General features: G+C 46.7%; 1 protein-coding gene across 1 annotated transcript in view; it reads left to right on the forward strand.

The window, feature by feature from the left end:
- The window catches only part of SMURF1 (SMAD specific E3 ubiquitin protein ligase 1), a 32,577-nt gene extending 20,963 nt beyond the window's left edge, over positions 1 to 11,614 (forward strand). Inside the window, exons 12-18 of the mRNA XM_077758828.1 lie at positions 1,163 to 1,277; positions 2,037 to 2,215; positions 3,360 to 3,497; positions 4,493 to 4,613; positions 5,519 to 5,720; positions 7,216 to 7,291; positions 8,846 to 11,614. Coding sequence (XP_077614954.1) covers positions 1,163 to 1,277; positions 2,037 to 2,215; positions 3,360 to 3,497; positions 4,493 to 4,613; positions 5,519 to 5,720; positions 7,216 to 7,291; positions 8,846 to 8,945 — 931 coding nt within the window. The 3' untranslated portion in view covers positions 8,946 to 11,614. The remainder of the gene's footprint in view (positions 1 to 1,162; positions 1,278 to 2,036; positions 2,216 to 3,359; positions 3,498 to 4,492; positions 4,614 to 5,518; positions 5,721 to 7,215; positions 7,292 to 8,845) is intronic.
- The last annotated feature ends 12,726 nt before the right edge of the window (positions 11,615 to 24,340 follow it).

Below are 24,340 nucleotides of genomic sequence, written 5' to 3' on the forward strand. Positions count from 1 at the left end.
ACAAAGATTCTTTTGAAAGTGCTTGTTTTGTTTGATTGTTTCTTTTCTTTTTTAAAAAATTTTTAATGTTTGTTTATTTTTGAGAGAAAGAGAATGCACGCAAGTGGGGCAGGGGCACCCAGAGGGGGACAGAGGATCCAAAGCGGGCTCCATGCTGACAGCAGAAAGCCCAACGTGGAGCTTGAACTTCTAGAACTACGAGATTTTGACCTGAGTTGAAGTCGGATACTTAACCGACTGAACCACTCAGGCGCCCTTGTTGGATTGTTTCTGATTTGGGGCTTTCTTTTTTTTTTTAATATATAATGAAATGATTGGAATATAAAGGAATTCCAAAAATAGTTTATTCTTATGTATCCCACTCAGATTTCAGAACTCATGGAATATATCTTGTTATGGATTCAGCTTGTTTTGTAAACTTCTAAAAATGATAAATGTTTCTGGCAAAAGGTAAGAATCAACATGATAGAAAGTCATGAAGGGCAAAAGTCGTTCTCAATCCCTGTCTCCCTAGTCTGTGAAATGTTTTCTCCTCACTTAAGTGTGAATAACATGTTCCGATTGGAAATGTAAAAACTCTCTAGCAAGAGGCCAAAGAAAACTGAAGGTCTCCCAGAATGCTGATTTTCAGGCTTAACTGCTGTCAAAGTGTCAATGTAAATCCTCTTCCTCTTCCTCTCTGCTCTGCATACAGATCTTTCCTGTTTGGTGTACATACATGCATGCACGCACACAACAGTCTTTGTAAGTAAAAGGATAGAACTGCTCTTCATTACTACTCTTGTCCACTATAACCACATCATCATCATCACCACCTGAGATCTGGATCTTTGCACAGTCCCAGAGAAAACCTTGGTTGAGGTGCAGGCAGGCTGATGAGTCAACTGCTGAGAACACTGCCCATAGCAGGTGGTCCGGGCTGTAGCCCACCGCATTTTTCTCCGCTTCAGAGCCGCCATGGGAGTTTGGCCCAGAAAAGGCATTTCTCAGACGACCGGACACAAGTTGTTATTTCCTTAGGCTACTTTGCCCAAACTACACCTTCTCTCAGAGCTGGGTATCCTGCCGTGTGGCCTTCTCGGACCCAGGGAATCAGTCCTTTTGGTAAGACCTAAACTGGACATTTTCGCACAATTAAAATGGTTGTCGTCGTTGTCCCTAGGGAGTGGCTCTATTTATTGTGCCACGAAATGTTGAATCCGTATTATGGACTCTTCCAGTATTCTACGGACAACATTTACATGTTGCAAATCAACCCGGATTCTTCTATCAACCCTGTAAGTATCCATAAATAAAGAGGGCAAACTACAAAGTTTTTAAACTGGATTTCCATGTCCAGTGTCAGTACTTGGTTCACCCATTATGGGCTTACGCAGTCTCTGGTAAATAGACACCGAAAGGTAGAGCGGGAAATGGAAATGAGGTTTTGATTAATTCTGATTATAATGGAAAAGCAGAGATGGGAGGTTCCCCAGTTAAGAGCCAGAACACCTGTGGTTTTAGAATGATTCCCTTACTTGGGTTGTCCATTATTTTCCTCTATGTTCCTCTTTTTTTTAATTTCCTTCTTTGGATTTTCTTCTCTTCTGCTTTCTCCTGGGACTCAGGGAGAATTGCCCCCTACTCTGTAGTGCAGTGGGGGAGAAGGGGGTCCGGGTTCCTGGGCACCCCGCACTTAGAAGGGCCCATGTTGGTTTGATTCTCTGTGGCTGCTGTGTTGAAATTCTTAATAATTTTTGAGCAAGGGGTTCTGCATATTCCTTTTATGCTGAATGCCACAAATGACGTAGCAGTTCTGAGGATGTTTGAACGAAGGGCCTATAAAGTGTTCAGATGATCTATACAAAAGATGTGCTCTGAATTCTGACTACCTAACCAGCCTTCTTGCCTTTGATCATGAGCACAACCTGTGAGGAACTGAGTCTGTGGTTGCCCATAGGACAGGTCTCTCAAGAAGCTTGGAGAAGGCACACCGTATCATCCCCCCCACCGCATCATTTTTCTAATAAATTCATGTTCTCTGGTGCCCCCTACAGGACCATCTGTCTTATTTCCATTTTGTGGGTCGGATCATGGGTCTCGCCGTGTTCCATGGACACTACATAAACGGGGGCTTCACGGTTCCCTTCTATAAGCAGCTACTGGGGAAACCCATCCAGCTCTCTGATTTGGAGTCGGTGGACCCAGAACTCCATAAGAGCTTAGTGTGGATTCTGTAAGTACCGGCTCACCATTCAGTATGGAAAATTCCTGCACAGCCACCTGTCTTACCGTCCGCCAAATACAATCGTTTTGTGTGTGCGTGTGCATGTATGAAAATTTTTGAGGGATGGGTGTGAAGTAAAAGTGGACTTAACAAAAAATAGTTGACTTACTTCCCTCATGACGTTTGGCCCGTTTCACTTCATAGACTAATTTCTTCTGTTGTTTCCTCAAACTATTAAGGTCTGATCACAAAATTAATCCCCAAGCCTGATAGGTGGATGGTGGGTTTTGTTTTGTACTCTCCAGGGTGTCTCCAGTGAATCTCTAGAGGGAAAGCACCCAAAACAAAATTAGTGTCAGAATATCTTGTATCAAAGTATTTGACAGTAAGAGAAAGTATCAAGAAAAATTATATTTAGTCAACTTTGTTTTAGAATTATCCTAGAACTCTCTTGGAAGCTGTCAGCAAGTCACGTGGTAACCGCAGGGTTGCAGGCCCGTGTGAAAGAGCCGATTTCACAGGAGGGAGAGATCCAGGCTCTGCAGGGGGAGAGCGAGTGGGGGAGCTGAACCCAGCTGCATGCCGCACACTGATCAGCCTCACTTCTGGCACTCCAGCTGGAAATGGGAGTTGGGGAGGGTTAGTGCCTCCATCCTGTACGAAATCGTTTATTCTGCTTGTGTCTCAGCAAATATGGCAGGCGGAGGAGTCCACTTGAACTTCTAAGTATACTTTGTTTGAATGGATGCACTTGGAATGGCTGCCTTAAAGGGGGGGGTGGGGAGTATTTTCTATGTGTAGGGGGGGTTCTTTCCGCAAGTTGCTTTTCCTTTGACTCCATTTCCTCTTTGTGAATCCTTCTGTCCAGAGAGTCAGTTTACAAAGCAGTCACCATATCTCATAAAATCCCAGAATGACAGAGTGAATGAGGAAGCCCAGAGTCTGGCACATGTGGGTTTCCCAGCCCCTCCGGTACCTGTGTCCCTGCCCTCACACAGGCTCTGGGCCCGAGGCTTTCCTCTTTTCCCTCCTGCAGCTCTGGGGTGACAGACAGGAAATGCTGTCTTTCTCCTGGAATGTTCCGTCTAAGGTTCTGTTCACTGCTGTGTGCTGGCAGAGGTCTGACATCCATCTTGTGTCTTAACTTCAACAGAGAGAATGATATCACCCCTGTGTTGGACCACACTTTCTGTGTGGAACACAATGCTTTCGGGAGGATTCTTCAGCATGAACTGAAACCCAATGGCCGCAATGTTCCTGTCACAGAGGACAACAAGAAAGAATATGTCCGGTAATGTTCCGGGGAAACTTGGTGGTCGCCAGTGAGGACATCTAGGTGCCTGGGACCATCCCGGGCGAGGCTGGGTTCACATTTAGGTTGTCAAGGCTCCTTGGCTGTTTGCGGCTTATCTTCCCTGCCGACACCGGGGGCCAGAATCCCAGGAACAAAACAGACTTTCAGCAATGGTCAGGTTCACCGGTGGGGGCTATGCATGGTTGGAGCCCCCAGTGCCACCACAGCCGGCCTGCTGAAGGGAGAATAATGACCCCGGACCCCAAGTTAGGGAAGGGGTTGCAAGTGACCTCCCGATTCTCAGTGTGAAGGTGGTGAGCACAGGAGAGAATAGGAGTCTAGAAGTGTCCTTGAGATCAGTCTCAAGGAAGTCTACAACATAGTAGTCTGTTTTCTCACCTCCTTTCTTTTTTTCCTTTAATGTTTGAGAGAGAGAGAGAGAGAGAGAGAGAACAGGGGTGGGGCAGAGGGAGAATCCCAAGCAGTCTCTGTGCTGTGAGCACAGAGTCTGATGTGGGCCTCCATTCCTACAAACTGTGAGATCATGACCTGAGCCCAAATCGAGAGTCAGATGCTTAACCAACCGAGCCACTCAGGGGCTTACCTCTTAAGGCAGATCAATGACCAGACGCTCGCCCTAGAGAACTGGAAGCCTCGGGTGTGTCATGTGTTTACACTGCCAGATGGGTCGTGGTTCTCACGGTGTCCTCTGTGTTATTTTCAAATCTACTTTTAAATTATGGCACTTGCTCTAACAGGGCAGGTTAATTCCTACCGCTATTTTTAGCAAAGCATTAGAATGTGTAAGGGCCTGTGCTGACTTATTTTTAACCTGATACTGAGGCTAGGCACTGCCAGCTGGTGGGGGTTTCCTCCTGTCTGGGCCCCCCCCACCCCCGCCCCAGGGCATCAGGTTCAGCAGATGTAGAGAAAACATTGTTTTGTGTGTGAAACACTTGGTATTGCCTCCAACTTGTGAATTTGTTTTTTAGGTTGTATGTAAATTGGAGGTTCATGAGGGGGATTGAAGCCCAGTTCTTAGCTCTTCAGAAAGGGTTTAATGAACTCATTCCCCAACACTTACTGAAACCGTTTGACCAGAAGGAACTAGAGGTATGTGCTCACCGGGCCAAGCTAAGTTGGCATTAAAGGGTACAAATGAGGCCGATGTTCTCCTGAGTGACAGCCTGGCTGCAGAATGAGGCTTGCCTGTCCCCAGCAAGGCCGGGGGCTTGTCGGGGCTCCAGACTAGGCCTAGCACGAGTGGGGAGTCGAGGGCATCTCAGCCTGTTTATGACAAGGCCAGATGTCTGCTTGGTGGCAACAAGTCCAGATCATTCTCTGGCCATTGTTCAGGGTCTCCTGTGGCTTATCCTCATTTTCAGGAGCTCCAGCTGTAGAGGTTTCCAAAGCCTTCCCGTGTATTCACCTTGGACTGAGGGGAATTCTCTTGTGTATAAGCAGATTCCCACCACGTCAGCCTGTGTCTCTGTTCTGGCTATTATTAGACTCAGAACAAAGAGTGATTGTCTTCTCTCCTCACACTTCGTGTGCGTGAACAGAGAGACCCATTCATCTCTTACCCACCCCGGTGCCCAGCGGCTCAGGGCTTTGAAATCCTTGTCGTTTTGCCTCAGCGAGGCGCCTCCCGGGGAGGGTGGGTGGGGAGCAGCTCGGAGCGGGCCTCCCACCCTGTACAGACACTCACACACCACTCCGCGTCCAGCTCTGCTGTGACAGCCCCCGGGGTCCCCCAGTCAGCCTTCCAGGCAGCCCGTTCAGCCTCGCTGGTTGGGCCTTTTGTGCTGACTCCTCGCCGATGAGGCGCGAAACCACGAAACGCAGACCTGGTTGTAAGAAAACGCACTGTTGGGAGCGTGGGCCTGTTTCCTTCTCCGCGCATCTAAGTCTGTGGCTGGTTTCTTGGGACGCCACGAATTCCCTCCTTGCGTAGACCGGGAACCTGGGAGGCCGGTGTGTGCATTTGAGAAATAACTTGCCTCCAAATGCCTTCGCAGCTGATCATAGGCGGCCTGGATAAGATAGACGTGAGCGACTGGAAGTCCAACACTCGGCTGAAGCACTGTGTGGCCGACAGCAACGTTGTCAGGTGGTTCTGGCAGGCCGTGGAGACCTTCGATGAGGAGAGGAGGGCCAGGCTGCTGCAGTTCGTGACCGGCTCCACTCGGGTCCCTCTCCAAGGCTTCAAGGCTTTGCAAGGTGACTGATGTGGAGGCGGGGCTCCTGGCCCCACGCGTCTCCGCCAGGCACGTCCCCCGCCAGGCATGTCCCCCACCGGGCCACTGCAGGAAGAGCTGGACCGCGGTGGTGGTGTTTTCCTGAAACATCTACTAGGAAGTGGGGCGGCCTGTGTTTTTTATAATGAACACTCGGCACCGTGGAGGCGCTCGCCTGGCGGAGGTGGCCGCACTCGCTCCCGGAGGGCCTCTTGTTGCTGTTCTCTCTGCTGGCCCCCGGTGCTCCAGGCCCCCAGTGCCCCAGGGGTGCTAGCCTCTGCCCAAGCTGAAAGAACATATCTGTAAACACAAAGGGAGAGAATCTCAGCAAAACAAAGGCTAGCTTCCTGTCAAACCCACCTTTCCCAGTGTCCCTGTAGGGACATGCCCAGCAGGCGGAATGTCACCTGGGAGGCACGTGCTGGCCAGCCTGGGGCCTGCTCGGGGCTGGGTTGGGAAAGACCTTGGCGAGGAAGGACCCCGTGGACCCGGTGCCTCCCCTGCCCCTATGGAATTGGTGGGCAGAGGGAGGGTACAAATAGCAACAAGGCTTTGGGGAAAGAAATGAGAAGTTTTAAAGCGCACCATACGTTCATTCCGTGTCTTCGGGTAGTAGCCGGCTCACTGCAGCCCTGAGGTGCAGGAGAGAGCGGCCTGGCCTGAGCACCAGGCAGTGGAGTCTCCTGCTGCCGTATCGGTCATTAGCTCCAGGGGTCCTCCCTGGGCCTCGGTTTCCTCCTCTAAGCAAATGCACTGCCCGAGAGGCTCCACTGTCTACTGTAGGTACCCATCCCCTCTCTCGTCCTTTCTGACACTGATAGAAAATCTGATATCCAGATATTTGATAATCCTGAGAGTCGGAAGGAAAAAGGTGAAGAATGTTAGTATATTAAAATGCAGTAGATGGAGCTTTGCATATTACTAGTGATCACAGGTATATTTCATGTAGAGAACATTCCGTGTAGACTTTTCCAGATTTTAAGGACCTCTCTGAGTGAGGGAAGCTACTTCCATCCCCTGGGCTGTTGTCCTAGGTGTTTGTTTCTTTTTCTTTTCCCACCTCACCTGCACCTGGGGGATTCATGACTCTGTATCTTGCTTTTGTTATAACCCTGCTGTCCTCTGCCAGTGGTGAGCCCGCTGCCTGAAAATTCTGTTAAAAAAAAAAAAGAAAAACCATCACTGGTGGTTTAAGGATTTTGCCCTTCAAATACCCCCACTTGAGTGGGCTCTTGGCTGGGGTCCAGGAGGAGAGCTCTCACGGTTCTCTGCCCCTGCTGTTTTCTAGAATAGCTGGGATAGGTCGCTGGATGGTCAGTGTGTCCTAACCCAGGTAGAGGCTATGCCGCTGTGTGAAGTCCATGACCATACGGCAGGACGACCGACCAGGCATTGGGCTGAGGGCGTGGTTGGCAGTGGGGCCCGGGCCCCGCCTCTGAAGTGCATTAACTAGAATGTTGTCTCGTAAGGTTCTACAGGCGCGGCAGGGCCCCGGCTCTTCACCATCCACCTGATCGACGCCAACACGGACAACCTGCCGAAGGCCCATACCTGGTAAGGACCATGCTGTGGCATCACCGGGAGCCTGTCTCTGCGGCCTGCCATCCCTCGCATGACTCCCTGTGCTTCCTTTTACCTGTGCCCCAGGACAACTGGCCATGACACCAGTCAGATGGGACGAGCACTTGGCAGTGTGTCACATGAGGGTTATCAGAAGTCTCTTTCGTGAAACCAGTTTTGTCATGAGATGTGACTAATGGCGCTGGCAGCTCCAGCCTTGCCTTCGCGGGGCCGTGCCAGTGCACACATGTGCGTGTGCACACACGTGCCTCACCATGGGGAGAGTTGTCATTTTCAATCCGGAGTTCCCGGTCTTCGCTTCCTCATTTTCCTTCTTGGAACTTTGTGATGGATGAATTTTGAAAAATTTTTAACCTTCCTAAATTTTAACTTCAATAATATCTATAGCAGATTATTTTTCCTTGTGGTTTAAAAGTCAAGTCACTTAAATATGCTTTGTCTCAGAAACCACGTATTGAACTATGTGTAGTTCACAAAAACCAGTTCCTTGCCATTGAGATGCGTCACCCTGCAACAGAAGCTTCCTGATTAGGAACCCAGGGGTGTGGGTTCAAGTGCTTACACAGCCCGAGGCCCTAGTGAGGCCGTGGCGCCAGGCTCAGAGTGGCTGTTACAGACACAGCGCCGCGTCGACCCACAGCAGCCGCTTTCCTTCCCTGACTCTGCCCTTTCAGAGTTGGATGCTTTGAGTAAAACGGATGTGAGAACTGTCCTCGGATGCTAAAGATCCTCCCCAAAACTATCACACCATTTAGCCCAATTCTTTCTTGACAAAACCCATCCTTAACTGCTTCACAGCTAGTAATTCAGTAGGTCACTTTATCGGTCAGAATTTTGTATTTTTTGACTTGTTAGAAGAGAATACCCTTCTTCCAGGGTGTCTTTTTTTTTTTTTAAATACAACACTAGAAATGAATTTCCCCAGGGAAATGTTGATTCATCTCCTCCTATCAGGGATTTGACATCTTAATGGTTTTGAGCTATAGTTTGTTTCTATAGGAAATATCCCATTTCTGCAGACTGTTCTATATGGTCTCAGGTCAAGTCACGAAGGATTAGATGGATGTGCAGTGGATTGTTAGTGGTGATCTGACAGTTGGCCGGTCTGGATTACTGTGGTCCATGTGCAAAGGTGGTATTTGTGGTAGTGAGAAATAATTTCTTCTAAAGACAGCCACCACAACGAATGGAGAGCTTTGTCCTGATATAACCAGGAAATAGTCATTGGTTTAATTTTGGTTTTCAAGATCTTAGGATTTATTTTGCTCTGTGTTCTATGAAAAAAACTTTGCTTTCGAAGCAGAAAAGCACCAGAGGGGAGTGGAAAACTGCCTCTACCCCTCACCCCAACGAGGCGATGAGATGCTTTCCTCTCCTCTCGGCCCCATCTGCCTATATATGCACGAGCTGCCAACTCTTGGCCGCGAATTCCTCTGTTCCTGCCTGCCCTTGTCCTTGACGCAGGGCCTAGGTCCAGACCCCCCCCTACCCCCCAGCAGTGACTGTCACTCTTGTCCTCTCTTCCAGCTTTAATCGGATTGACATCCCACCTTATGAGTCTTACGAGAAGCTCTATGAGAAGCTGCTGACAGCCGTGGAGGAGACCTGTGGCTTTGCCGTGGAGTGAAGAGGGCAACCAAAGGCAACAGATTCTAGCTCACGACCGCCAGACCCAAAGCAAGCTTTCCGTGCGCCTCCTGCGAAGCTGGCTGAGGCCCGGGAAGCCTAGATGACCCGAGGGAAAAGGTTTTCGCCCCTCCTTTTCATTGGGGGAGCAAGGGGGCTGGGGGGACTTTGGCTGGCGGCTCCCACCCATAATTTCCTCCTTTCTGACAGTGACCCCACCCCCTTCCATCGCCCATCCAATAAAATGCGGCCAGGTTTAGCATTTGGCTTCGGTCACACGGGATACCCTGCAGCAACTGTAACCCCCGTGGTCGGTGATAGGCTCACTGCCCTGTGGCCTTTATAGGAGGATCAACTCACAAGTTCTGGAACTGAGCTTCGCTTACTGAGGGTTTGTAACTGGTAGCTCTTCTGTCTCCAAACAGTCCTGAGGCCCCTTTTCAAGTTCAGCAGCTCAAATTCCAGTCACATCCTTGCAGCCTGCTCTGGGAAGCAGATGAATCTCTAACTGAAAAATAACCGTATTGTCCATTGGAATTCTACCCCAGCTGAAAGCCTGCATCCAAAGTATGCTTCCCTTTTGGAAAAGTAAAGGAACTGGGGCAGCTTTTGCTGGAGGCCTGGGGTATTTTTCAGGGGATCCTGGCTGAAAAAATTTTTTTGCATAGAGAAAAATGATCTTTCCTTTTAAAAGTCCCTTTTGCCACATTATCATCTATCTAGTTTGAGAGATTTTTCCAGTGAAAAACCACATAACAGCTTATAAAAGAACACACACCAAACCAGCCTCAGATCCATGTCGCCAGTCCTGGGCTGCAGCCCCCCCCCCCCCCGGATGTAGAAGAGGGTCTGCTGGGTCCCTTGAATACTAACCAAGTGTTGTGCGGAAAGTTGCTAAGAGCTGAACTAACAGAATTCTGTTGTAGCTGCTGGCATGATGCAAAAGTAGCCTCAAAGGGAGAGGGGGAACGGGCAACCTCACTGACTTAGATCACCCTGAGGGACTGTTTTAAGAAAAGTAGGGCGTGAATGCAAACCTGACAGTGGAGGGGGCCCTTCCCCCCTGGCTCATTCTGCTCACTCCCCGAGTGTTGGGTGGGGGCGCTAACAATCACTGCCCCGTTGCCTTGCCCAGACGTGCTCACGTGAGGAGCAAGGCCAAAGACTGGACCCTGAGTTTCTAACACCATTTTCCAATTTGCACAAAAGTTCAAGCAGTATTTGAACAAGGTGGTTTGGTTTGCGATAAACTTCCATGAAGGGCGGCGGCGGCAGCAGCAGCAGCAAATCATCCGGTTTGGTTTTTTGTTGTTTTTGTTTGGGGGGGTGGTAATTGCGGGGTGATTCATCAGGAAGACATTTCACTGTTGAACGTCTGCCGTTGGTTTCGGAGTTCAGCGTTGGGATCCAGTCGTGTGTCTGAGATGGGTTTGGAAGGAGCTTTTGGATGACTTATCCCTTTTGTTACTGATCCCTTTGGAGCGAGGTGGGTTTGGAGGCGAGCTCGCCCCTGTGCATCTTGCCGTGGTTCTTGGGCTTGCCCCGAAGCGTTCTGTGGCTGCTGCGGGGGAGCTCGGGGACCCTTGGGAGATAGATAGACACTCCCTCGGAACAAGAAGTCCGCCTGGTCCGGTGGGCCGTGGGCTGCCAGCTGTGGGTTCCAGGAGCTACGAGAGCGAGCACACGTCTGGGCCACCCCTGGAGGTGCCAGGGTAGAGAGGGTGTCAAGTGGGCCTGGCTGCAGAGGGGAAATGAAATCCGTTCAGGAAGTCTTGGGCCATATCATGGGCTTGGACTGTCAGAAGTTCTGCCTTGCCCAAGTCAGGCTCAACCTGTGTCTCGTTTACCATGATCCTTCTGAGGGCATTTCTAGAAGCTGGCTCTCCGTGATTCTGGTCCTCCCTCGTAACCTTCCTCTGGAAGAGTGAGGAAATGTCAGCTAGGGCCCTACCCCCACACAGGCCTCCGCTCGAAGGTGTACCTCAACCCTCTGGTGTGAGGAGGAGACCTTCACAGAAGAGCCAAGGCACATCCAGGCTGAGGGGGGAGCAGCACGGATTGTTCCTGTGGTTTGGCCCAGACCTGCAGGAATGAGCAAGGAGACGAGGGTCTAGCAGGACTGTGGCCTTTGGCTCCTGTAAGATGATGCTCCTGCTGTTGGGAGGAACGAGAACAGTCCTTAGAACCCACGCTGCCCACGTGGCAGGTGCTGGCCCAGCACGCGTTCCCCGCCTGGAAGGCATGGCTCTCTGCTTTCCTCCCTCACCAGCTGTGTGTTACAGTGGAGCCCAAAAGAGCAAAACTTTCCAGAGCCCTGGTCACTCTTGCCAGACGGGCCCATCAGTGGCACTGCACTTCTAGAACCTTAACTACCAACCATGGATTGGGCCTTTTGAACCACATGAAGAGCAGTGTGGCAGACAGTGGGCAAAATCTCTGGATCACTCCACTCTGGGTCCGTGTGGACCCTGTTCCCACGAGCTCTCGTTTGTGGCACTCGGTAGTTCCCCACGCCCTCCACCGCCCCCTCTCACCTGTTGGCCCAGATGCTTCAGGGGCCCATCTTGCAGGCTTGCCCTCACCAGCGGTCATCAGCCGACGCTCAGGGATGTAGCAAACCGCCGCTCTGCCCTTGCTGTAGGAAGGAAAAACAAATGGGCTGCTTTNGGGTGGGGGTTGCAGTCAGGATAGCTCTCTCCCCAGGGGAGAGTCTGCCTGCCGGGAGGCCTGTGCTCCCCGAGCTTGCTTGGCCACGTGGTCCCAATCCAGGTGAGGGGGGGGTCCTCCAACCCGAGCTGTCGGAATGGCCTTCCGCAGAGAAAATGCCCCGTGCCCCCAGCCCCGTCCACAGCCAGGCGCGTGCCACATGGCAGCCTTCCCGAAAGATAGTATGAATTTTTTAAATTGGTTTATTTTTGTTTCTCAACCACTTTATAATGTATTTTTTAATTTATTTTGTAATGTCTTGTTTTTAAGTATTGCTGCTATCCTTGTTATTCTTCCCACTGTTTTTATTGCTGATTTATTTTGTGAAAATTGTACACTAATGTTCTGTTTTATGTCAAAATCAGAAGTATTTAAAGAAATACTAGTTCTATTTAATGTGGTTATGGAACCAGCTGGAAACACAAAACAAACAGCGATTGTACCGCAGGCTGGACCCAGGAGGTCAGGTTCATTTTGTTACATATGCAATAAACTCACAACTTTACATTTTTTGGCGTCTGATACTTTGGTGTGGGGATGAGATCCTTTTTTTTCCCTCTCCAACCCCACAAAAAAAGTCAATGGTTTGAAATACAAGGAAGGACCTTCTAGGGAAAAAGGACAAACTTTAGAATCATAGAAGGAACCGAAAAAACACGGCAGGCAGTTGAAAGTGCTGTATCAAGCAAAAACTTGTGGGATCGAGAAATTTTTGAATCTGTTGACCGGTTCCTCACACGCTGGTTGGGTTTGTTGGTTTGCTGTGTTTTTTTTCTTTTTTAGATATTTTTATTGTGGTGAGATATGCGTGATATCTGTCAATGTACCCCTTGGTAAAGGTCTCCCTCTGTGGCATTAAAACATTCACAACATTGTTCAGTATCACTGCCGTCTACCCAGATCTTTTCATGCTCCCAAACCAAAACTCTGGACCTCTGACCCCTTATAATATCTATTCTACTTGGTCTCTATGAACCTGCCTATTCTAGGTACTTCACATAAGTGGAATCATAAAATATTAGTCTTTCTAATAAGATAAGTGTCTTTCTTCTATCATTTAGCATTACATCTTCAAGGTCCACCCATGTTGCAGCATCTATCAATCAAAATTTCACTCCTTTTCATGGTTGAATGGCGTGCCCTTCTAGGACTGTACCACATTTTGTTTTTCCATTTACTGGATGGACACCTGCTATGATGGTTAATTTTCTGTGTTGACCCGGCCATGGTGCCCAGAGAAGACCGCACAGACTAGGATCTGTGTGGTCTTGGATTTCTTTCAGCAGTGCTCTGCAGTTTTCAGTGTGTGAGTCTTTAGCCTCCTTGGTTAAGTTTATTCCTAAGTATTGTATTCTTACTTAATACTATTTTAAATGGAATTATTAATTTTCTTTCCAGATTGTTCATTGTTTAGTGTCTAGAAACAGCTGATTTTGGTGTGTTGCCTGTATATAGGCTTCAACTTTGCCGGTTTCATTTATTCGAATGATGTGCGTGTAATCTTAATGTTGTCTACATATAAGACTATTGTTTGCACACAGTTTATTTCTTACTAATTTGGACACCTTTTCTTTTCCTTGCGTAACTGCTCTGGCTAGGACTTCTAGTAGCATCTTGAATACAAGCGGTATGAGTGGACATCTGGTCTTGTTCTTGACCTTAGAGGAACAGCTGTCAGTCTTTCACCTTTGAGTATTACGTTAGCTGTGGGATTTTTTGTATATGGTTTTCATTGTGTTGAGGTATGTTCCTAGTATTGGTGGTTTGTTGAGTGTTTTTATCATAAAAAGGTATTGAATTTTGTCAAATGATTTTGCTGTATCAATCGAGAGTATTTTCCCTTTTGTTCTGTTAATACGGCATGTTAAATCGATTGATTTCTGTATACGGAGTGATCCTTGCATCCCAGGAATCCTCCTTTGTCATGATGTGTATAAGCCTCTTATTCTGTTGTCGGATTCAACTTCTCATGGTTTGTTGGGGATTCCATATTCAGGAGGGATACTGACTGATAGTGTGCTGGTAGTGTCTTCACATCTAGCTTTGGGATCATGGTGATGCTGGCCTTCTAGAATGAATTAGAAGACATTCCCTCCTCTTTTTGGAAGAGTCTGAGGAGGATTGGGGTTAATTCCTTAAACGTTCAGTAGAATTCACTGATGAGGCCATTGGGTCCTGGCCTTTTCTTTCAAGAGGTATTTGATTACTGATTCAAGCTCTTTACTAGTTAAAGGTCTATCCAGACTTTAGATGTCTTCATGATTCAGTCCCAGTAGGTTGTGTGTTTCTAGAAATTTGTCCATGTCTTCTAGGTTATCCATTTTGTTGGCATACAGTTACTCACGGAACTCTGTTATGACCCTTATTTCTGTAAATTTGCAGTAAGCTGCCCTCTTGTGTCGTTGAGTCCTTGTCTCCTTGCCCCCACACAGGCATCTAGCTAAAGGTTGCCATTGTGTCAATTTTTTTTTGAAGAACCAACTCTTGGCTTTATTGGCTTTCTCTATTTTTCTGTTCTCCATTTTTTTTTTTATCTCTGCTGTAATATTGTTTCCTTCCTACTGCTGGCTTTGAGCTTACTTCACCTGGTTGCTGTAGAGTTTTGACTATTTTCAGAGTCCCGTAAAGTTATTTTAGTCTGTAGGTCCTTTTATGTATTTATTTTCATTGTTTCCATGGGGGCAGCACAGGCCTGGAGTTTCCTACTTAGCCATCTTCAATCTCTGCTTTTTGATTAGAGATTTTAATACATTTACATTTACTTACTCATAAGAAAAGACTTGTTTCTTCCATTTTATTATTTTTTTATGTGCCTTACAGCTTTTTTTGTTCCTCACTTCCTCCACTGCTGCCTTTTGTATTTGATTTTTTTATAGTAACCTTTTGATTCTCTTATTTCCTTTTGTGTATATAGATGTTTTCTTTGTGGTTACCACAGGGATTACACTTAACATCCTAATGTTACAACAACCTAATTTATGCCAATTTAAATAGCATACAAAACTCTCTGATCCTGAACAGCTCCATCTCCCTCTTCTGTTATTGATGTCACAAATTACATCTTTATACAGTTAGGTTTCATAACACATGTGCCTTTTAAATTCTGTAGAAAATAAGTAGGCTTATAAACCAAAATTGTAATAATACTAGCTTTTAATAATAATTTTAATAATACTAGCCCATGTATTTATTTTTACTGGAGAGTGTGATTTCTGCTTACAGTTTTGAGTTACTGTCTAGCGAGCATCCTTTCATCTCAAATGGAAGGACTTCCTTTAGCCTTGTTTGTAAAGCAGTTCTGTTGGTAATAAACTCCCTCACTTTTGAAGAGCAATTTTGCTGGATATAGAATTCTGGCACTTCATCAATTTGAATAAATCGACCCTCTGCTTTCTTGACCTTCAAAGTCTGATGAGAAATTGGCTCATCTTATGATCCCTTGTACGAGAGAAGTTACCTCTCTTGCTGCTTTGAAGATTCTTTGGTGTGTCCTTGAATGTATTCTGTCCGGAGTTTATCCAGTTTCTTTTAGTTGTAGATTCATATCTTTCATCAAATTGATAAGTTTTTTGCTCATTGTTTCTTCAACTATTCTTTTGGTGTTCTTACTCTCTGTTCTTTTGGGATTCCCACAATGTAGGTTTTTCTGTTTAATGGGGTCCCACAGGACTCTGGCTCTATGCACGTTTATTTTTTTCTCAATTTCAATTGTCCTATGTTTAAGTTCATTGATTCTTTCTTCTTCCTTAGATGTGCTTTAAAAATTTTTTTTTAGTTATTTCTGAGAGAGAGACACACACACAGAATCTGAAACAGGCTCCAGGTTCTGAGCTGGCTGTCAGCACCGAGCTCTACATGGGGCTCGAACCCACAAACTGTGAGATCGTGACCTGAGCTGACGTTGGACATTTATCCGACTGAGCCACCCAGGCGCCCCTCCTTAGATGTTTTTGTACTTCCCTAGGGGATTTTTCATTTCAGTTATTGCACTTTGCAGTGCTAGAATTTTCTTTTGGTTCCTTTTTATAACTTCTATATCTATGGATACTTTTTTTCTTTTAAGTAGGCTCCACGCCCAGCATGGAGCCCAATGCTGGGGCTTAAACTCAAGACCCTGAGATCAAGACCTGAGCTGAGATAAAAAATTGGATGCCTAAGCCACCCAGGCACCCCTGATATTCTTACTTTTGGTCACATAACAGCTCACTTGTCTTATCTGATGGTAGGAAACAGATGGATAAATATTATACAAAATGCCCTCAAGAGGCAGAATGGCAGGACCTGGGATTGAATCCTGCTTTGTAATTTGACCTTGAACATGTTACCTACCCTGTGCCTCAGTTTACTCATGTAAAGTTGGAAAACAGCATGTTCGTCCCAGGGGTACTGCACCATTTAAATATGTGCCACATGGACACGCTCTGTTGTAACGGATCGTACTGTTCTGTTCTGATGTTCATGTGACACAACGCTTTCCACGTGACTGTCTTACCTTTCTGCATCATGCTCCCCTCACGTACCTTGGGCACCAGATGGCAGGCTGCTGTTTTTCCCCATCTGGCTAGGAGCCGTCCTGGGAACCTGGGCAGCCTCTGCCAGAAAAAACAGCAGTCAGCTCCCCAGGAATAGAGGCAGGAGCTCTGGCGAGGGCTCCCTGCTGCCCAGTGTGCCGGGCAGGTGTGCCAGATGAGAACCAGAGTCTCCCACCATCGTCTGGGGCCCTGGCCAAAGCCGCAGCTCTGGCTGTGACCTCCCAGGAGACGGCAGGATTAGGAGGGGTTGGGGGAGTCTGGAGTTTGAGTCCTGCTCCAGTTCATAACCGTGTGATGCTGGGGGGATTACTCAGTTCTTGAGCCTCTGATATGGCAACACAGAGGATTCTCAAAAACGTTGACAAAGGAATCAGACAAGGTGACACTGTGTCAGAAGAGTCCTTCTGAGGACTGTGATGCCCACGAGGGGCCTGAAGGAGGCCTCTGGGCCCCAGCCCCTGGGTCTGGGTGGTGGCGAGTGAGTGCTTACAGATGTAAAAGTCAAGTTGTTTGCTTAGTGAAACAGAGGAAGCCCTCCTCCCCCAACTCACACCTGCAGCCACAGCGTGTCAGGAGGGACCCCCGAGAGGCATCTGCCCTATTCCTCCTGGTCTCCACACAAGAGCTGGAAACCCGGATCCAAACGGCCTCAAGCCCTGAACAGAGGGGCAGTGCCGGGTGACCTGGGGAAGCCTCTGTGCTTGTGTATAGTCTAGAAGTCCCCCATCCCCATTCTTTCATTTTCTGTACAGGGCTGTGCACCTGCCCCAGACACCACTCACACCATCAGCTGCCCACCCCCACCCCGTCCCTGCCCCAGGCCCTTCTGTGCGCCCAGCAGCTGACTCCACCCCAGCCCATTCCCACAGCTGCTGCACGCTGGGCACTGGGCATCCTCTGAGCTGGGGGAGGCCTGGGTGCAGGGGTGGGCCAGACGCGGGCCTGTCCAAGCACCTGCACCTCCCCAAGACCACCCCAGTGTCCCTCGAACTGGGCTCTGCCCTCTTCCTTTTGCCCCGTCTTCCACTCACCACGTGGTGGCCTCAGAGATGCTGGTGAAAATGTCACTGCAGTTCCCACAGGAGCTGGAGGTATGGGGGGCAGACTCCAGCGAGCTGCTCAGGGCCACCCTGTGAGGGCCAGTCTGGTGGCTCAGCCTAGGGGGGACTCAGCTGCCTCTCAGGGAACGTGCACGGAGCTGATGTCCCAGCCCCCTCCCACCCCAGGAGCACTCAGCCCCCCAGAAGCCCCATTGTGACATCAGCATCCTCAAGGACTTGCGGGATGGGCTCAAAATCAGGTTTCCTTGCTTACAGCCAGAACTTAAGTTCCTGAAACATGAACACGGAACATCCCTCTCTGGCTTTTAAGGAGCCGGTAGTGCAATAATTCAAGTCACTTGTGTGGGACCCCCTGGGATCCCTCCCACAAGCCTCCCAATTCAAAGCCGGCCAGACCCAAACCAGGAGGGACCCATGAGGAGGAGACTTCTGTGTGCCCTGCAGGGCGGTGAGGGTGAAGCCTCGGGTCCCAGAACAATGCAGGGAAGGAAGGGTGCTGGCCCGGCTGGTGGCTCACGGGCTCATGTGGTAAGACACACGTGTCCTGAGCCCTTGGGCTGGGATTCTCTCTCTCTCCCCCCTCCCCCTCCCCTCGCTTAGGCTCTCTCTCAAAAATAAAGTTAAAAAACGTTTTTTAAATCCCCAGAGAATGTTTCACTGCCGTCACCAAAACACCAGAGATGGACACATATATCAAATCATTGTGTTGTACACCTTGAACGAATACTATGTTCTATGTCAATCGTGTCTCAATAAAATTGGGAAAAATGAAAATTCATAAACTTCCATTAAAAAGTTTACGATCATTTAAAAATGTATCAATAAATATTTAAATATTCAAAAAAGGCTTGGCGTTTCCCTGATGGGGGTGGTGTAGTTCGAGTCATTCCTGCAGCTCTAGAGGAACCAGGTTCTAATTCTGAAGTCAAAGAACTTACATTAACTCATGATCACATAACGAAGAAAGCTTGCGCTGGGCATAGAACCTGGATGTTAAAAACTTCCCATTTCTGGGGCGCCTGGGTGGCTCAGTCAGTTAAGCATTTGACTTCGGCTGAGGTCATAATCTCACAGTTGGTGGGTTCGAGCCCCATATCAGGCTCTGTGCTGACAGCTCAGAGTGTGGAGCCTGCTTCAGATTCTGTGTCTCCTTCTCTCTCTGCCCCTCCTGCTCACACTCTGTCTCTGACTCTCTCCGTCTCTCTTTCAAAAATAAACAAAAAAATTAAAAACAAAACTTTCCATTTTATGATTCTCTAAAATAAGAAAGTCATAGGAAGTAAAAGGTAGAAGTTCCAGCAGAAACTGCATAAAGAAATGAATCTCCAGTGAACATTTAATCAAGAATGAATTCCCTGGGTAAACAGAAAGGAGAATCTTTCTGCAGCAATTTAAAAGATCAGACACCCATGTGAAGAGCTGGAACCTGGTCAAGAGACCAAAAATCTTCCGGAAACATCAGAAATCCTCAATGGCCTTTCTCAAGGCCAGCTCATTTCCCATGAGGGAAATACAGTAATTTACAAAAAGATGAGGTGGACTTCAGACAAAAGTTACTCAGAAGGAATTAAAAGCCTAACGTATTTCTCTAATGTTTCTGGCCAAGCATCTGGCAGGGGCCCAGGAGGCCCAGCAGGGAATCCTCTGGAACCAGACTCCTCAGGAAGGAGGAAGAACATGCAGTTGTAGAGGTACAGGCGCCCAGTGTGACTCACCTGCTCAGAACTGCTGGCTGAGATGCCGGTCTTCTCCTCCGACTCAGATGTTACCCAGGAACAAGGGGTCCCAGGGACCGAGCCCAAGAACACCTGTCCTTCCCTTCGTTCAGGAAAACGAGGACCCTGCCCTCCAGGGACTTTCGCCTCCAGTGATCTCTGTGGGCCGAACACAGACTCCACGGACAACAGAAATGTCTACATCAGGTGCTGGATTCTACCTCTGACCACACGGTCCAAGGCGGTGATCTGCCTTCTAACGCAGCAACTGGACGGTTACCTAGGTAGCTTTATCTCTGCGCTCAAGTCGTTGTGAGTTTTTCCCTCTTTTAGCTTCCTGGCTTTTACTTCAGAAATTACATAGTGGTTCAAATTAGAATCTTGATAAAATTTTTCTTAGAATAATGATTAATAACAAGACTATTTAAATGTGAATCTTACAAGTTAAATGATTCCACTTCATTCCATCTGAGGGTAGTGTTAATACAGAATTTTTATTGTTACTAAGTCTGTTAAAATAATCTATAACTAAAGCAATAATTTCTAAGGCAATTTTGACCATTTTCCTCTTTTGGTTTTATCACTGTTATTTATATGATTCCACAGTAGCTCAAGATAGTGTCATAATACTAAAATTCTCAGGGGGCGCCTGGGTGGCTCAGTCGGTTAAGCATCCGGCTTCAGCTCAGGTCATGATCTCATGGTTCATGGGTTCGAGCCCTGCGTTGGGCTCTGTGCTGACAGCTAGCTCAGAGCCTGGAGCCTGCTTCAGATTCTGTGTCTCTCTCTCTGACCCTCCCCTGTTCAGGCTGTCTCTCTCAGAAATAAATAAGACATTAAAAAATTTTTTTTTAAATAATACTAGAATTCTCAGGACAATTTATAAATATGCATTATAAATCTGTGAATCCTTGGGGCACCTGGGTGGCTCAGTCAGTTAGGCATCCGACTTCAGATCAGGTCATGATCTCACAGTTCATGAGGTCAAGCCCGCATCAGGCTCTGTGCTGACAGCTCAGAGCCTGGAGCCTGCTTCTGATTCTGTGTCTCCCTCCCTCTCTGCCTCTCTCCCACTCACTGGTGTGCTCTCTCTCTCTCTCTTTCGAAATTAACACGCATTAAGAAAAAAAAAATTTTAAATAACAATAAATATGTGAATCTTAGTACAAACTTATTTCTATCATATTTGGCATCTGGCTAGTGTAAAAATAATACTTTTGTTTTGCTACCTAACAAGTCTCTTCTATTGGCCCAGAAACAGAACAAGGTCTTCTCTCTCCTCTAAAGTCATGTTAAATATTCTTAGTTTCACTTATGTGGTCAAGTGATCATCTAAGTACTCAAGTGGAAATTCGGACTTATAGTTGTACCTGATGTAAAAGGTCCCTTCTTTCCGGTTCTACAGAATGTGAGGACAGGAGGACAGACTTTGGCTGGTGTCATGTCACTCGCTATGGGACCTGCACTGAGTGTACTTGAGGGTCTCTGAGTTCCTTTCTGTGAATCAAGGATTGGATTTAGTCTAGTTTTTAAGACCAGTATGCTTATGTAAATGAGTTTTCCTAAAAAACTTTTTTAGTTTAGGGGCACCTGGGTAGCTCAGTTGGTTAAGTGTCTGACTTCTGCTCAGGTCATGATCTCACAGTTTGTGAGTTCGAGCCCCATGTTGGGCTCTGTGCCAACAACTTGGAGCCTGGGGCTGCTTCAGATTCTGTGTCTCCCTCTTTCTCAGCTCCTCCCCCACTCATGCTGTCTCTGTCTGTCTCTCAAAAATAACTGTTTAAAAAATTTTTTAATTTACACTTTTGTAAATTATACTACTCAATAAGAAATAACAAATTTAAATGAAAGACCTGGAGAGTGACATCAGCAAGGAGGAGGACTAGAAAGTTCTGGGCCCCCATCCCCCACAGACACTTGGACAAAGAACCAGAGACCGGCTGAAACACCTTTATGAGCTCTGGGGATCTACAGCAAGTAAGCAAATGCCCAGTGAAGAAAAAGCTACATTCAAAATGATAGGACATTTCAAGGTGTTTTCACTCGCCCTTTCCCCAGTTGCTCCCTGGTGTGGCACAGCATGGTTTGGGGCAAGAGGCAGCCAGGTACCCAGTCCCCATTTTTTACCAATCAGAGAGCAAAGCAGCCTGTCAGAGGCTGAGGGGCTGGTCTTTGTGTCACCTAACCTGGAGCTCAGTCAAAAGCAGCACAGCTCAGGGGCACCTGGGTGGCTCAGTCAGTTGAGTGTCCGACTTTGGCTCAGGTCATGATCTCACAGCTTGTGAGTTCGAACCCTGCATTGGGCTCTGTGCTGACAGCTCCAGAGCCTGGAGCCTGCTTTGGATTCTATGTCCCTCTCTCACTCTGCTCCTCACCCACTCATGCTCTGTCTCTCTCTCAAGAATAAACAAAACATTAAAAAAAAAAAAAAAGCACAGCTCAAATCTCAGAGTAGAGAAAGCAGCAAGCAGCAGCAGGCATGGCCTTGGAGCCCACAACAACACTGCCTACAGACCCCCGGACACGAGGTTACTGACTGAGGAACACGACAGGGCATCTGAGGCTCGAGAAGACAGGGGTGACACTCTCAGGAATGCTAAGTCATTCACTGATTCATTGATTAATTTGTTGTTGTTCAAAGTCCAACATAGTGTCCAATGCAGGGCTTGAACTCATGACCCTCACATCAGCACTTGAGCTGAGATCAAGAGTCAGATGCTTAAATGACTGAGGCATCCAGTTGCCTCTGGGAAATTAAGGCATAAAAAGCAGCCATACACCCAGGAGGGATTAGGCCCACACATGGGCCCCGGGATGATGCATGCCCAGATCAAACCTGAGACACCTTTAAGCCTCCATATTGTGCTGACCAGCAAGTCTTACTTTGCACAGAACCAGTCTATAAAAACTGGGACATGTTTCAAATGCCCACTTTTCAATAAAAGATCACAAGGCAGAAACAAGGAAACGTGGTTCATACAAAGGGAAAAAACCAAACATCCAGAAATGGTTCCTGAAGAAACATAGACTTATAAGACATCAGCTTATAAGCATATGCTTTTAAAAATGCTCAAAGACACTGAGTGTTATGTGGAAACTAATTTGACAATAAACTATTTGTAAAAAAAATAAAAATAAAAAAATAAATTAAAAAAAGTGCTCAAAGAGCTAAAGGGAAAAATGGACAAAGAACCAGTGGAAATCAGGAGAATGATATATGAACAGAAATTCTGGAGCTGAAAAATATAGCAAGTGAACTTGGAGACAGGTCATTTGAAATCACGGACTCAGAGGAGCAGAAAGAAAAAGAATGAAGAAAAGTGAAGGCTAAGAGATGTCTAGGATACCATCAAGTGGGCCAAAATGGGCATTATGAGAACCTCAGGAGAGGGGAGAAAGAAAGAGATGGAGCAATTATTTGAAGAAATAACAGCTGAAAAATTCCCAAATTTGAGGAAAGACATGGATACATAAATCCAAGAGGCTCAAGGACTATGAGTAAGATACACCCAAAGACATGTATACTGGGGCACATAATTAAACAGTTTAAACTGTCGAAAGCCAATGACAAGATCTTTTAAAGCAGCAAAAAAGGGATGACTCACTGTGTATGAGGGATCCTTCGTAAAATGATCAGCAGACTTCCTAGCAGGAATGATGGAGGTTGGAAGGGGTGGGATGATTAAAGTGCTAAAAGAGAGAGAGAAAAAAAAAAGCTGTCATCCAAATTTCCATATCCAGCAGAACGGTCCTTCAAAAAATGAGGAAGAAATTAAAAACACTTTCAGATAAATAAAAGCCGGAGGAATTCATCACCACGAGAGATGCCCTGCAAGGAACAGCCTAAAGGTAGACCTTCATGTTGAAATGAAAGGATGCTAGACAGTAATCAAAGCCATACGAACCTATAAAGTTCTCTAGTAATGGTTAAATGGGCAAATAGGGCGATTTGGTTTTGTAACTTGACTTTTAATTTGTTACACAGCTTAAAAGCCACATGCATGAAACCTATGTTTGTGAATATACAATGTATAAGGACGTAATTTGACACATCAACACAAATAGAGGGCAGGGCTATAAAACAGAGTTTTGTATATGAAGTTAAGCTGGTATCAATGCAAATGAGACTGGTATAATTTTAAGGTATTGACTGTAATTCCCATAATAACCACAAAGAAAATATCTAGAATATATACAAAAGCAAATGAGAAGGGCACCAGAATGTCCCTACAAAAACACAAAACACCAAGTGGACACAAATGGAGGAAATGACAAGGGAGAAAAGCTCTGAGACATAGGAAACAAATAACAAAATGGCAGGAGTGAGTCCTCCCCAATCAGTAATTAGTTTAAATGTAAACAAATAAGGGGTGCTTGGGTAGCTCAGTTAAGCATCTGACTCATTTAAACATTTTTTTAAAAAATTGTATTTGAGAGACAAAGACAGTGTAAGTGGGGGAGGGGTAGAGAGAGAGAGGGAGAGGGAGATAATCCTAAGCAAGCTCCACGCTGCCGGTGCAAAGCTCGACCCAGGTCTCAAACTTATGAAACCGAAAGATCATGACCTGAGCTGAAACGGAGTGAGACACTTAACCAACGGAGCCATCCATAGCATCTGACTCTTCATATTGGCTTTGGTCATAATCTCGTGGTTGAGCCCCAGACCAGGAGCCTGCTTGAAATTCTCTCTCCTCTCTCCTCTCTCTCTCTCTCTCTCTCTCTCTCTCTCTCTCCCCCCTGTCCTGCCCCCAAAATAAATAGATTAATTGCATAAAAAAGTGAATATAAATGAATTAAACTCCTTAATAAAAAGATTGGCAGAATGGATAAAACACCAGGGTCCATCTGGATGCCATCCACAAGAAGAGACTTTAGATATAAGGACACACGTGGATGAAAAAGGGTTTTCCATAGAAAACAGTAATGACAGGAGGGCAGGGGTAGCTATATTGATGTAAGATACAATAGACTTCAAGACAGGAACCATTTCAGAGGCAGAGAAGGGCAGCATATAGTGATATAAAAGTCAATTAGCCAAGAAGACAGAACAGTTAGAAACATATATGCATCAAACATCAGAGCTCCTAAATATATGAAGCCAACATTGACAGAATCAAAGGGAGAAATAGCTCTCCAGTAATTGTGGGACATTTCCGATACTCTATTTCCAATAATACACAGCATAAGCAGACTGAAGATCAGTGATGAACACTATAAACCCATCATATCTAAAGACACCTGCAGAACGCTACCCAACATAATCCTACATACAGAAAACCTAAGACAATACACGCCAAAAAATGGTTAGAACAAAAAACCAAATATATACCATCTTCCGAAGATCAGATCAGCCCCGGTAACGGGAACAATACTACCTCTGTT

This window comes from Crocuta crocuta, unplaced genomic scaffold (assembly GCF_008692635.1).
Source record: "Crocuta crocuta isolate KB4526 unplaced genomic scaffold, BGI_CrCroc_1.0 scaffold273, whole genome shotgun sequence".
Classification (NCBI taxonomy): Eukaryota; Metazoa; Chordata; class Mammalia; order Carnivora; family Hyaenidae; genus Crocuta; species Crocuta crocuta.